Raw genomic sequence first — 14,344 nt, forward strand, 5'->3', positions numbered from 1 at the left:
GAAACGTATCCTACAATCCTTGGACCGAAAGTCAGTTTGTTGATGAGAACAGATACTTATAATATTAATATAGCATAATTGGACACATTATTCGAATGAATATAAATATTTCTGTACAGATGTATTAATTTTGCTGTCAGAATATTGGTGTCTGAAACTGAAGTAAAAAAAGGAGAAGAGTTATAAAAAATACTAAAAGATAATTTGTGTTGCTAAAATTTGTTAGAAATATGAATATTTTATCCCATCCGTAACCTTTAACCTGTTATATTTCTAAAATGAACTGGTCCATATTTCAGTTTTGGCAGTGCCATATGATATTCAAAGGTGTGTTCACTGACAGTTTACTGACTAAATAGCAACCAGTGCAGACCAAGATCAGCCTGCACGTCTGTGCAGGCTGATCTTGGTCTGCACTGGTGAAAAAGCTGTCAGCAGGCTAAAGGTTATTATATATACTAATTATGGCAATTAATTTCTGTTTAATGGAGATATCATAAAATGACCAACAGTGGGTTGACCACAGTTTTGTTCATAGTATACTTGTATTTTCAGGCACTGTCTCACAAGACACTGGTTATGTTGTTGGGAGTTGACCCAAGTAAACAGCCAGACCAGCAGATACCTACAGTAAACCCAAAAATAACGTTTGCCTATCTCAAACACATGTGGAAAAGTAACCAAAGGGTATGTTTCTAAATTTTGTCATGGATTCTTGAAATTTCATGAAAATGGTATTTCTTGGTATATAACTTACTGTCAGATCCGGTGAAGTACAAATAACTACTTCTGATGAGGCACAGTCATGACCCCAGGATGACTTGAACTGGTGACCTTTAGCTTTGATTGGTTTGGTTGTATTATTTCACAGAAATGTAGAAGATTGGGTGTTTTTCCAGCTGTTTAAGCATTAAAAGACATGTTGTATTATTTCAAACAAACTAATATAGACTTCATTGAACCAGTTTGACAACTTTCACATTCAAGTTTAGGGGCCTCCGTGGCCGAGTGGTTAATGTCGCTGACTTCAAATCACTTGCCCCTCACCAATGTGGGTTCAAGCCTCACTTGGCATTGACTTCTTCATGTGGGGAAGCCATGCAGCTGGCTTACGGAAGATTGGTGGTTTACCCTGGTACCCGCCTGTGATGAAATAATGCATGGAGGGGAACCTGGGGTCTTCCTCCACCATTAAAGCTGGAAAGTAGCCATATGACCTAAATTATGTTGGTGCAATGTTAAACCCTAACAAAAACAACAAATTCACATCAAGGTTAACTATTAGAAGTGATGTCAGCAAGAATTTGTTTTCCTTATCATAATGATATTCAGCATATTCTTTGATATCAACACTATTGATGGGGACATTTTTATATGCATGTTGTTGTTGCATCAGTCCATGGAAGAAAAAACTTCATTGATTTTAACTTTAAACTTTGCAATTCACATATTTATATTTCTGTGAGATCCACATATTTATATCCCTGCGAATTCCACTAAATTAAATATATATATTATCCCTGTGGACTCCACATATTAAAATTCCTTTGAACTCAACATACCGTATTTACCCTAAGTCTTGGGACACCCTAAATCTTGGGACACCCTTAAAATCTGGAAAAATAATTATTTTTCTTGTCCCTAATTTTTCGGACATGTATTTTCTCAGCATATTTTTCGTCCCTAAGTGTTGGGACTATGGTTGTTACTGATTCATGATGTAAGTCAAATACCGTTATTATACATTGTATGGTTTTTGTATCGATCAAAATGTCAAATAATTATAAGAACCAAAGATTACTTTTTTAACATTTACGTGTCGTGTTTTTACTTGATATTCTTTTGACAGTAAAGTGTTTTTTACCATACCAGTTAAGTGTTGTATATTTTTTTCTACTGCAGCCAGGAAGTCCGTTTTCCGTTAGTTAGTTATTTTTATTTACCACGGACTGGAATTTACCCGCGAATCGTACAGCTATCAAAACGCCATGCCGGTAATTTTCCATTCCACGAGCACGTGCGACCTATCGTAATGTCTAACTTACAACGCCGTTACTTTTGTTTATTGACACGTATACAAAAAACGCGCGTCACACATTCATTTTTTGATTTTATCGCTTCATATTTTCAACGTAGATTGAGAAGTAATATAATTTGAATTCTGTAACGATTTTAAAAAGGTATCGACAGAAATGTAGGCAAAATTCTATAAAAACGGTCGAATTTTCATAAAATTACTTGCAAAATTTCAAAGAGCGCGATCCTACATACTTATTTCTTTCTAAAAGTAAATAAATGATGCAAACTATAGGCATAAAATTCAGACTTTTGACCACAAAGTGCAAAAAACAGAATAGAAAAATCTTAAATAATGAAAAAGCGGCAGTAATTTAAAAATATGAAGTAAAACGATTTTTGGCAAACAGATTTCTGTTACGTGACCTCGTGAACGTAAATGGAAAATCGGGACGCGGTTTAAAGAAACAAAAACAATGATGTTGTTGTTTTTTTTTTAATAAGTTTTGAATGAATCTTTGTGCATGTACATGTATTTTTTGACACGACACTTTATAATAAGATATTCTTCTCAAACCGTTTTGAAATTTCCTTGAGGGCAAATAGGTCACAGAGGTAAGATATCCGCTATTATAGTTTGACACGTTTACCTGTCAGTTTATACGGGATATTGCACATTCACTTTAACAAATTAAAAAGAAGTTTTTTTTCATTGATTTTCACAACACTAGATCTACTTCTCAGCTCTTTAAAGAACTGAGGCGGTACGATCAAACAGTGATGTACAACTTGGCGCGAAAACATGACGTAATGCCATGAAAATCTCGGGGAAACTATACCGCTTTGATCTCCACTTCTAATGTCATGATACCAACACACTTTTAGCTCTTTGAGGGATGAAAACAAGGCCAATTTCTTTGTTTATCAACAGAATAATTACTGATAATCGTTAAACTTTTATTTTTTCGCTTTCAACACGGGTGGGTGGGGGATTTCACCCGATGACCGAGAATTGTGTCCATATTTTTGGGACACTTTTCAAAATAATTATTTTTCGGGAAATAAGTCTTGGGACAGTGAAAAAAATAATTATTTTATGCTGTCCCAAGACTTAGGGTAAATACGGTATTTATATCCCTGCGAATTCCACTAAATTAAATATATATATTATCCCTGTGGACTCCACATATTAAAATTCCTTTGAACTCAACATATTTATATCCCTGCGAATTCCACTTATATATTATATCCTTGTGAACTCCACCTATAGATATCTCTGTGGACTCAACATATTAACATTCCTTTGAACTACACATATTTGTATTTCTGTGAGATCCACATAATTATATCCCTGTGAATTCCACTTATTTACATCCCTATGGACTCCACATATTTACATCCCTTTGAACTCAACATATTTACATCTGTGTGATATCTACATAATTTTATTCATATACATATATACCTGTGAAATACCACTTTTGGTCCAAACAACAGAAATCTTTTCCAACAGAATTAAGTTAATTCACAAAATCAATTTGATTTATGTAGCTGTGTTGATTGTAAAAAAGTTAATTGTTGTATAGTTTTTGTGTATAATATATTACAGAGTGAGGCATATGAGAAGCTGCAGATGTTTGTCCAACATTCTCTACAAACAAGGTCTCTACAACTCCTATCACCAGAGGATGTTCCCCAGAGAACTGAGCTTAATAAACTAATGGCAAGGTGAGGACTGCACAACTTGATGTCTGAATATAGTAAAACTCAGGAATTGCAAATTTTTTGCTTAGAGGCAGTTTTCTTATAATGTACTTGCTGTTTGTACTAAGTCTTACTGTTTGCTCCTCCAAATCCGTAACAGGGATCAAATCCAGTTACAGTGACCAAATTCCTAACAGGGACAAAATCAAGTTAAATGGACCAAATCTATAATAGGGACCAAATCAGTAACAAGGACCAAATTCCTAACAGGGACAAATTCCAATTACAGGGACCAAATCTGTAACAGGGACCAAATTCCTAACAAGGACCAAATCTATAACAGGGACCAAATCTGTAACAGGGACCAAATTTCTGACAGGGACCAAATCCATAACAGGGATCAAATCTGTTGCAGGGACCAAATCTGTAACAGGGACAAATTCCTAAAAAGGACCAAATCTACAACAGGGACCAAATCTGTAATGGGGACCAAATTCCTGATAGGGACCAAATCCATAACAGGGATCAAATCTGTAGCAGGGACCAAATTCCTTATCTGTAACAGGCACAAAATCAGTAACCAGGACCAAATTTGTAACAGGAACAAATTCCACTTACAGGGACCAAATCTATAACCAGTATCAAATTCCTAACAGGGATCAAATCTATAACAGGTTCCAAATCTGTAATGGGTACCAAATTCCTGAGAGGGATCAAATCTGTAACAGGGACCAAATTCCTTTCAGGTACCAAATCTGTAACATGGACCAAATCAGTAACAGGGACCTATTCATATTTGGTGTTTTTATGCGCCCATCTGAAAGACTGGATGTATTATAGGAACGCCCTTGGCGGGCAACGTCCGCAAACTTTGTCCATCGCATTTCTTCTTCATGTATGGAGGGATTTTGATATAACTTGGCACAAATGTTCACCATCACGAGAAGGAGGAGTGTCATGCGCAAGAACCAGGTCCCTAGGTCTAAGGTCAAGGTCACACTTAGAGGCCAAAGGTCAGATACAAGAATGACTTTATCCAGAGCATTTCTTCTTCATGTATGGAGGGATTTTGATGTAACTTGGCACAAATGTTCACCACCTTAGAGGTCAAAAGTCAGATACAAGAATGACAACTTAACAAGCTCTCGACAGGCGTTTTTTGTGTCCCTTGTTGTTGATTGTAACTGTATTTGGAAGATCCATATACAGTCAAGTCTGCCTAGACAGGTTGAAATTGGAACAAAAGTCGGTCAGTATTTGACCTAGAGTCATAAAACATTGCAGGGTTGTTATATAGCACGTGAAGATGTTCACCTGTTGTTCTGTTTAGGATTTCACTCGGCCAGACCAGAGTTATGGTCCTTGACTTAGTAAGAAATACACGTAACGTTTATTATGCACCTGTCTTAAAAATATTTCATCTAAAGTCATGGAACCATTTACAGTAACAGGAAGTAATAAGTCATGTGGGGAAGTTGGCAATTACTTGTGGAGAACAGGTTTGTACTGGTACAGAATCCAGGAACACTAGTTAGGTTAACTGCCCGCAGTTACATGACTGAAATACTGTTGAAAAACGGCATTAAACCCAAAACAAACAAACAAAGGAAGCAGGGACATCAGTGTCCTACGGATACACATCTAATTTTTCTAGATTTTTATTAACATGGAAGTGGTGTTTATATGCAAACAAAAAATATTCTGAAACAACAATCTTTCAACAAGCAATGGCCAAATAGAAAATTAAAAATTTTATATTATCCAGAATGGCTGAAATTTACAGTTGAAAAAAAGTTATCTTATCAAAAAGTGTTTAATTCAAAATCAAAACTAGTCAAGAAGTTTTAAAAAAGTTAAGTTCCTGTTACCACCCTTGAAGTCTATTTAATGAAGTATGATAAAGTTATTGTCTTATATGAGCCGTGCCATGACAAAACCAACATAGTGGCTTTGCGACCAGCATGGATCCAGACCAGCCTGCGCATCCGCGCAGTCTGGTCAGGATCCATGCTGTTCGCTAACAGTTTCTCCAATTCCAATAGGCTTTAAAAGCGAATAGCATGGAGCCTGACCAGACTGCGTGGATGTGCAGGCTGGTCTGGATCCATGCTGGTCGCACACCCACTATGTTGGTTTTCCCATGGCACGGCTCATATGTATTCAAAAAAAAAATTTGCAAAAGGTGGACCAAACGGGATGAATTTTATTCAGTTGGGTTGCAGTTAAAAATAATCTATGTAAAGTAACTGTATGACATTATCCAAAATGTTCTGTATTTCAGATGTTACTTGAAGCTTGGTGACTGGTCAGAAGCCAATCTTGGCCTCAATGAGCAGACTATACCACAGGTCCTTGATTACTTTGCTCTTGCCACGGAGCATGATAAGAACTGGTATAAGGCATGGCACATGTGGGCACTCATGAATTACGAAGCAGTTCTGTTTTACAAGCAGAAAGATTCGGGATCACAAAGTCAGGAAATTAATTTACCAATCACACCAAGGCCAGACACGGTTAGTTTTTTAGCTCACCAGAGCACAGAGTGCTCAAGGTGAGCTATTGTGACCGGTCATTGTCCGGCGTTGTGCGTTGTCCGTCAACCTTTGCCTTGTTAACACTCTAGAGGCCACATTAGTGACACAATCTTTATGAAACTTGGTCAGAATGTTTGTCTTGATGATCTCTAGGTCAAATTCGAAACTGGGTCATGTGGGATCAAAAGCTAGGCCAGATCAAAGGAAAATCTTGTTAACACTCAAGAGTCCACAGTTTAATCATGAGAATTGGTCAGAATGTTTGTATTGATGACCTCTAGGTCAAGTTCGAATCTGGGTCATCTGGGAAAACCTTATTAACACTCTAGAGGTCACAGTTGTAACCCTATCTTCATGAAACTTGGTCAGAATGTTTATCTTGATGATTTCTTGGCCAAGTTTGAAACTGGGTCATGGGTCAAAAACAAGGTCAGTAGGCCAGATCAAAAGAAAATCTTGTTAATAGAGTCCACAGTTTAAGTTTGAAACTCATGAGAATTGGTCAGAAAGTTTGTCTTGATGACCCCTAGGTCAGTTTTGAATCTGGGTCATGTGGGGTCTAAAACTAGGTCACCTGGTCAAATCAAAGGAAAAACTTGTTAACACTCTAGAGGCCACATTTGTAACCCAGTCTTTATGAAATTTAGTCAGAATGTTTGTATAGATGATCTCTAGATCAGTTTGGAAACTGGGTCATGTGGGGTCAAAAACTAGGTCAGTAGGCCAGATCAAAGGAAAATCTTGTTAACACTCAAGAGTCCATGGTTTAAGTTTGAAACTCTTGAGACTTGGTCAGAATGTTTGTCTTGATGACCTCAAGGTCAAGTTCGAATCTTGGTCATGTGGGGTCAAAAACTAGGTCACCCAGTCAAATCAAAGGAAAAACTAATTAACAATCTAGAGGCCACAGTTGTGACCCAGTCTTTAAGAAACTTGGTCAGAATGTCTTGATGATCTCTAGGTCAGTTTTGAAACTGGGTCATGTTGGGTCAAAAACTAGGTCAGTAGGGCAGATCAACTCTGGTGAGCAATCATGGTCCTCTTTTTGCTTTTTGTTTTGCCTTCATTTTGGAGACTGTACATGTCAACATACTGTAAAAACCTTTACCCTGCTAAATTTCTAAAATGGACTGATCTGTCATTCAGTTTGGGCAGTACCATTTATTATTTGAAGAGTTGTTGACTGAAAATTTACTGACTGAATAGCGAACCGTGGAGACCAACATCAGCCTGCAAGGATGTGCAGGTTGATCTTGGTCTCTGCGCTGGTCGCAAAGGCAGAATCACTTGCTGCCAGCAAGCTAAAGGTTGATATTTGTGGGGAGGACTAATTTTTGTGAATTTTGTGCTTGAGTAAATTCACAAAATTAAATCCCAACACAGGTAAAATTTCCATTCATTTTATATACAAAATTTAACATCCTATAATTCATATTCCCTCAAAATATCTTGATTTGACCCAGACTACAAAATTTCAAGCCCTTGAAATGAAATGATTTGACAGCATCAGTCATCATTCTTCATGAAACAGTCAAATTTTGTTCGCTCGGTAATTCGTACACCATCCTTCGCTCAAACTTGTCGTGAGATCCTGGCAAAATCCCTGTATAATATATCTTGTTCAATGTCTTGAACAATAATACTGTGAAATCATTTTCATTCGCGTAGGAAGAATTTTTTGCGTATTTCGCGCTAGGATAGATGCGCGAATTTAAGACCGCACTTTTATTAGCCCACCATCATCAGATGGTGGGCTATTTAAATCACTCTGCGTCCGTGGTCCATCCATCCGTCATTCCGTCCGTCCATTAACAATTTCTCGTTATCGCATCTCCTCAGAAACTACTGGGGGGATTTTATCCAAACTTTGTCTGAATGATGTATTGGTACTCTAGTTGTGTCCCCCTGAAAATCAGACTGGTTCAACAATTATTGAGTGAGTTATGGCCCTTTGTTTATTTTTATAATTTACATAGATTTATACAGGTAAAAATTTTGAAAATCTTCTTGTCCAAAACCACAGAGCCTAGGGCTTTGATATTTGGTATGAAGCATCATCTAGCGGTCCTTTACCAAGATAATTCAAATTATATCCCTGGGGTCAAATATGGCCCCGCCCCGAGGTCACATGGTTTATATAGACTAATATAGGGAAAAGCTTTGAAAAACCTCTTGTCCAAAACCACAGGGCCTAGGGCTTTGATATTTTGCATGTGACATCATCTAGTGGTCTTCTACTAAGATTGTTCAAATTATCCCCCTAGGGTCAAATATGGCCCCGCCCTGGGGGTCACATGGTTTATATAGACTTATATAGGGAAAAACTTTGAAAATCTTCTTGTCAAAACCACAAAGCCTAGGGCTTTAATATTTGTTTTGTAGCATCATCTAGCGGTTCTCTACCAAGTTTGTTCAAATTATCCCCCTAGGGTCAAATATGGCCCCGCCCCCGGGGGTCACATGGTTCATATAGACTTATATAGGGAAAAGCATTTAAAATCTTCTTGTCAATAACCTACAACATTCAAATTTGGACCACATGTATAGTTTTGAGTGGCAAGATGAACATTGACATGAGTTGACCTTGATTTTGACCTAGTGACCTACTTTCACATTTCTGTAGCTACAGCCTTAAAATTTGGACCACATGCATAGTTTTGTGCACCGGAAAAAACTTTGACCTTGACATTGACCTAGTGACCTACTTTCACATTTTTGAAGGTACAGGCTTCAAATTTGGACCACATGCATAGTTTTGTGTTCCGAAATGAAATTTGACCTTGATTTTGACCTAGTGACCTACTTTCACATTTCTCAAGCTACAGCCTTCAAATTTGGACCACATGCATAGTTTTGTGTACCAAAAAAAACTTTGACCTTGACATTGACCTGGTGACCTACTTTCACATTTCTCAAGCTACAACCTTCAAATTTGGACCACATGCATAGTTTTGTGTACCGAAATGAATTTTGATCTTGAGATTGACCTAGTGACCTACTTTCACATTTTTGAAGGTACAGGCTTCAAAAATTTGGACCACATGCATAGTTTTGTATTCCGAAATGAAATTTGACCTTGATTTTGACCTGGTGACCTACTTTCACATTTCTCAAGTTACAGCCTTCAAATTTGGACCACATGCATAGTTTTGTGTACCGAAATGAATTTTGATCTTGAGATTGACCTAGTGACCTACTTTCACATTTCTAAAGCTACAGGCATCAAATTTGAAGCACATGCATAGTTTCGTTTACCGAAATGAACTTTGACCTTGAAATTGATCTTGTGACCTACTTTCACATTTCTCAAGCTACAGCTTTCAAATTTGGACCACATGCATGGACCACATGCATGAGCCACATGCACAGTGATGTGTACTGAAATGAAATTTGACCTTGAGCTTGTCTTGAAATTTGGAACAATCAAAAATGGCTCAGTGGTGGGCGCCAAGATCACTCTGTGATCTCTTGTTACTTTTCGGATTTATTTTTTCATTTCTGAAATTGAAAATGCACAAAATAAAGCCCACGCGAAACAGTCCTTTTTCACGTTTGCGCGAAATTTCATGCCAGCGAATTTAAATGATTTCACAGTAACTTGAAAAATTTTGCTAGTCTCGTTGAGTTTGAGCGAACCAAATTTCAACCATATATGAGAACTTATGAACAGTGGAAATGAGCAAATGCCACAAAATGTAGTATTAAATTGATTTATCATACAATGGATCAAGTGGTTGTTTTTATGGCAGAAATAAAATTTTAAAAATCTCTAATCGTGCTGTAGAAATGTAATCATTTGGTGCTTTTGACCTACCTGGTTTGTGTGATTTGAAGTTGTATTGGGAGAGTTTTTTATCTGCCTTGAAGTATTTACTGAAAGAATTTTGTTTTCTTTGTCAGAAATCAGCAGTAGTGGTTTTGTCTGACTTCTGTTAAAGCCAAGGTTTTTATTTTTTTTATTAGATAGCAGCAAAAATTCACAAGTATTGTGTACCAGCAGTTCATGGATTCTTCAAGTCAATCAGCCTGTCATCACAGAATAGTCTGCAAGATACACTCCGGTAAGTACTTGCCCCTCACTAATATGGGTTGGAGCCTTACTCGCAGCATTGAATTCTTCATGTGAGAAAGTCATCCAGCTGGCTTACGGAAGGTTGGTTGATCTACCCAGGCACCCACCTGTGATGAAGTAATGCACGAAGGGGCAGATGGGGTCTTCCTCCACCATCAAAGCTGGGAAGTTGCCATGTGACCTATGATTGTGTCGGTACGATGTTAAACCTAACAAAACAAAACTAGTATCTATGCCTGTATTCCAGATCAAGAACTTAGTCAGCTGTAATATTTGGTAAAAAGACCTGCTACAACGAAAACTGTAAATAATATATTGACCTTGTTCAAAAGTTTGGCTTGATTTTTGAAGAAAAGTGAACTTTCAATGAGAAATGAAACATTTTCATAACCCTCTGCAATACATTGTCACATAGATCTATAAATAGCTCATATCAATTAAAATATTATGTTGTTCTGTGAAGTAATTTACTTTGAAATCTATGAGCTGATGAAATTTGTAGTCATTTTTCAAAAGGTAATTATGGTCATGAAATTTTAACGCTGCTGCAAGGTTTGCTACCTGGTGATGGATGTTGTTAAAGCATTACCAAACTGATTTAACTCCAATAAAGACCAGTATTTCTATTGGTCAATTTTCACATTTCGTTTAAAATTAACCAAGCTCATCAGATTTTCTTGAAAAAAAAGAAAGAGTTATTGTCATCACTTGATCGGCGTTGGTGTTTGCATTGCCTGGTTAAGTTTTATGTTTAGGTCAGATTTTCTCCTAAACTATCAAAGCTATTGCTTTGAAACTTGCAACACTTGTTCACCATCAATAGCTGACTCTGTACAGCAAGAAATATAACTCATCCTGCTTTTTGCAAGAATTATGGCCCCTTTTGGACTTAAAAATATCAGATTTCTTGGTTAAGTTTTATGTTCAGGTCAGATTTTCTCCTAAACTATCCAAGCTATTGCTTTGAAACTTGCAACACTTGTTCACCATCAAAAGCTGACACTGTACAGCAAGAAACATAACTCCATCCTGCTTTTTGCAAGAATTATGGCCCCTTTTGGACTTAAAAAAAAATATCAGATTTCTTGGTTAAGTTTTGCATTTAGGTCAACTTTTCTCCTTAATGGTCAAAGCTATTGCTTTAAAATTTGGAGCAGTTATTCGCCATTAAAAGCTGACTCTTCACAGCAAGTATTGTAAGTCTACATTTTTTTTGCAAGAATTATGGCCCCTTTTGAACTTAGAAAGTCATGGGTATGACAATATTTCTATTATACAGAGACAAAAAAATTAGATGAGCGTCTGCACCCACAAGGTGGTGCTCTTGTTTAGACTGGTCTCCAAACTTAATATCAACAGACCTTATAAAACTGAATTTTAAAACAGACGAATATTTGATGGAATTTTTCTATCTACAGATTACTGACCCTGTGGTTTGACTATGGACAATGGCCAGAGGTTCATGAAGCACTTACAGATGGCATTAAAGCTATTAAGATAGATAATTGGTTACAGGTAAACACATACCAATTTATTAGATAATTGGTTACAGGTAAACACATACCAATTTATTAGATAATTGGTTACAGGTAAACACATGCCAATTTATTAGATAACTGGTTACAGGTAAACATATATACCAGTTTATTAGATAATTGGTTACAGGTAAACACATACCAGTTTATTAGATAATTGGTTACAGGTAAACACATACCAATTTATTAGATAACTGGTTACAGGTAAACACATACCAATTTATTAGATAACTGGTTACAGTTAAACAAGTAAACAAATACCAATTTATTAGATAACTGGTTACAGTTAAACAAGTAAACAAATACCAATTTATTAGATAATTAGTTTAAGGTAAACAAACACCATTTTATTAGATAATTGATTACAGGTTAACAAATACTAGTTTAATAGTATTTATTTTAAAAAGAATATCTAGACATGAACCCCGCTGAAAAAAAATATATTAGACAAACCAGTAGGTGATTCTAATACGTTTTTCAGCTGGGTTAGAGTCTGAATATGTCCCATTTTCTACTAAACAATGTTGAATCACCTTGCTTGTATTTTTATGAAAGGAAAAAGACAATTTTTGCGAGTGTGGCCTATAGGTCCAGGTGATAGAAAAAGTGACTGATAATGTAAACTAAAAGAGCAGTACATTCAATTTCATGCAGATTCTTGAGTTTTTGCTTCGTGTCTAGAGCAGAAGTGCACAAAAATGGGCTCTAGCTGAGTATCAGAGAATGAATCCAACATATGTTTTTCTCAAGAATCTGACAATCTTTTTTTTTTCTGAAGGTGATACCTCAACTTATTGCCAGGATTGATACATCTCGTACTCTTGTGGGAAGGTTGATTCATCAGTTACTGATGGACGTGGGCAAGGAGCACCCCCAGGCCCTCATCTACCCTCTCACAGTGGCGTCTAAATCTAATGTTACAGCTAGACAGAATGCAGCAAACAAAGTGCTGAAGAATATGAGAGAACATAGTAATACACTGGTACAACAAGCCATGTTGGTAGGTTTACTACATGTGAGCCGTGCCATGAGAAAACCAGCATAGTGGGTTTGCAACCAGCATGGATCCAGACCAGCCTGCGCATCCGCGCAGTCTGGTCAAGATCCATGCTGTTCGCTAACAGTTTCTCTAATTGCAATAGACTTTGAAAGCGAACAGCATGGATCCTGACCAGACTGCGCGGATGCGCAGGCTGGTCTGGATCCATGCTGGTCGCAAACTCACTTTGTTGGTTTTCCCATGGCACGGCTCATATTGTGATTGATATAACAAAAAATTGTGGTTTTAGTGGCGCAGAACCTGGTGGTTGCTGGTTCAAAGCTAACTGGGGTCACAGTTTCACCTATAACACCAGGACTGGTCTGTCAAGGAAATGGAGTAGAGCATCCAACGTAATAAAAATCATACTCACTTATAAACTCCATTAAGTTACAGTGGAACCTAAAACGTCAATATTTTTCCATACTGACATTTGAATTTCATAACGGAGTGTGTGACGTCGTTTGTGATGTCAGTTTCATGTATCTCGTCACGTTTAAAAGTTCTTTAACGCTGATATTTTCAGTTTTACTCAAGCTTACAAATAAATTTATATCATTTAATATATAATAATCTTAAGTATAAATGCATATGTAATAAAAAGATTATTAGATTTGCACCGAGAAATATGCACCTAATCTTTCGTGGAATAATATTGCGCTCCTAAAGTTGCGCAATATTTAGGCTGCAGAACTCGTGCATATTTCTCGATACAAATTATCTATAAATATAAACTTACCTTATCCATTGCTTTAACCGTCAATTACAGCATGAAGAGAAAGAACATTAAATTTAGACGGTTGTAGTTACGTAATATTTCATTTTTTTCTTAACATTATGTCAAGAGTTTTAACATTAAATTAATGTATTAATGATGATAGATAATTATTACATTGTTTTTAGCTCACCTGTCATAAGGTGACAAGCCGAGCTTTTGTGATTGCCCTTCGTTGGTTCGTCCGTCATCCGTCCACAATTTCTTTTGAACACGATAGAGACCACATTTTGCAGTCAATTTTAATCAAATTTGCACACAACTTGTATTGGCATAATATCTCGGTTCCTTTCGAAAACTATCCAGATCCCATCATTGGTTCCAGAGTTATGGCCCCTTAAAGGGCCAAAATTTGCTATTTTGGCTTCTGTACATGATAGAGACCACATTTTGTAATCAACTTTAATCAAACTTGCACACAACTTTAATTGGCATAATATCTCTGTTCCTTTCGAAAACTGGCCAGATTCCATCATGGGTTCTAGAGTTATGGCCACTTAAAGGGCCAAAATTTGCTATTTTGGCTTTTGCAGCCATATAGAGACTTTATTTGTGGTTTGATTTGATACAAACTTGCAAAATATCTTTAACAACAATAGGTCCTAGATTCCGTGATGAATCCTTCTTATCCAGTCATAGGTTCTGGAGTTACAGCCCCTGATTGACCCC

General features: G+C 36.8%; 1 protein-coding gene across 1 annotated transcript in view; it reads left to right on the forward strand.

Annotated features, from left to right (window-relative positions):
- The window catches only part of LOC123529605 (serine/threonine-protein kinase mTOR-like), a 106,770-nt gene that overhangs the window by 75,860 nt on the left and 16,566 nt on the right, over positions 1-14,344 (forward strand). The window contains exons 31-36 of the mRNA XM_053520765.1: positions 556-687; positions 3,626-3,744; positions 6,002-6,233; positions 10,218-10,315; positions 11,745-11,841; positions 12,640-12,861. Of these exons, the coding sequence (XP_053376740.1) occupies positions 556-687; positions 3,626-3,744; positions 6,002-6,233; positions 10,218-10,315; positions 11,745-11,841; positions 12,640-12,861 (900 nt within the window). The remainder of the gene's footprint in view (positions 1-555; positions 688-3,625; positions 3,745-6,001; positions 6,234-10,217; positions 10,316-11,744; positions 11,842-12,639; positions 12,862-14,344) is intronic.

This window comes from Mercenaria mercenaria, chromosome 13 (genome assembly GCF_021730395.1).
Source record: "Mercenaria mercenaria strain notata chromosome 13, MADL_Memer_1, whole genome shotgun sequence".
Taxonomy (NCBI): domain Eukaryota; kingdom Metazoa; phylum Mollusca; class Bivalvia; order Venerida; family Veneridae; genus Mercenaria; species Mercenaria mercenaria.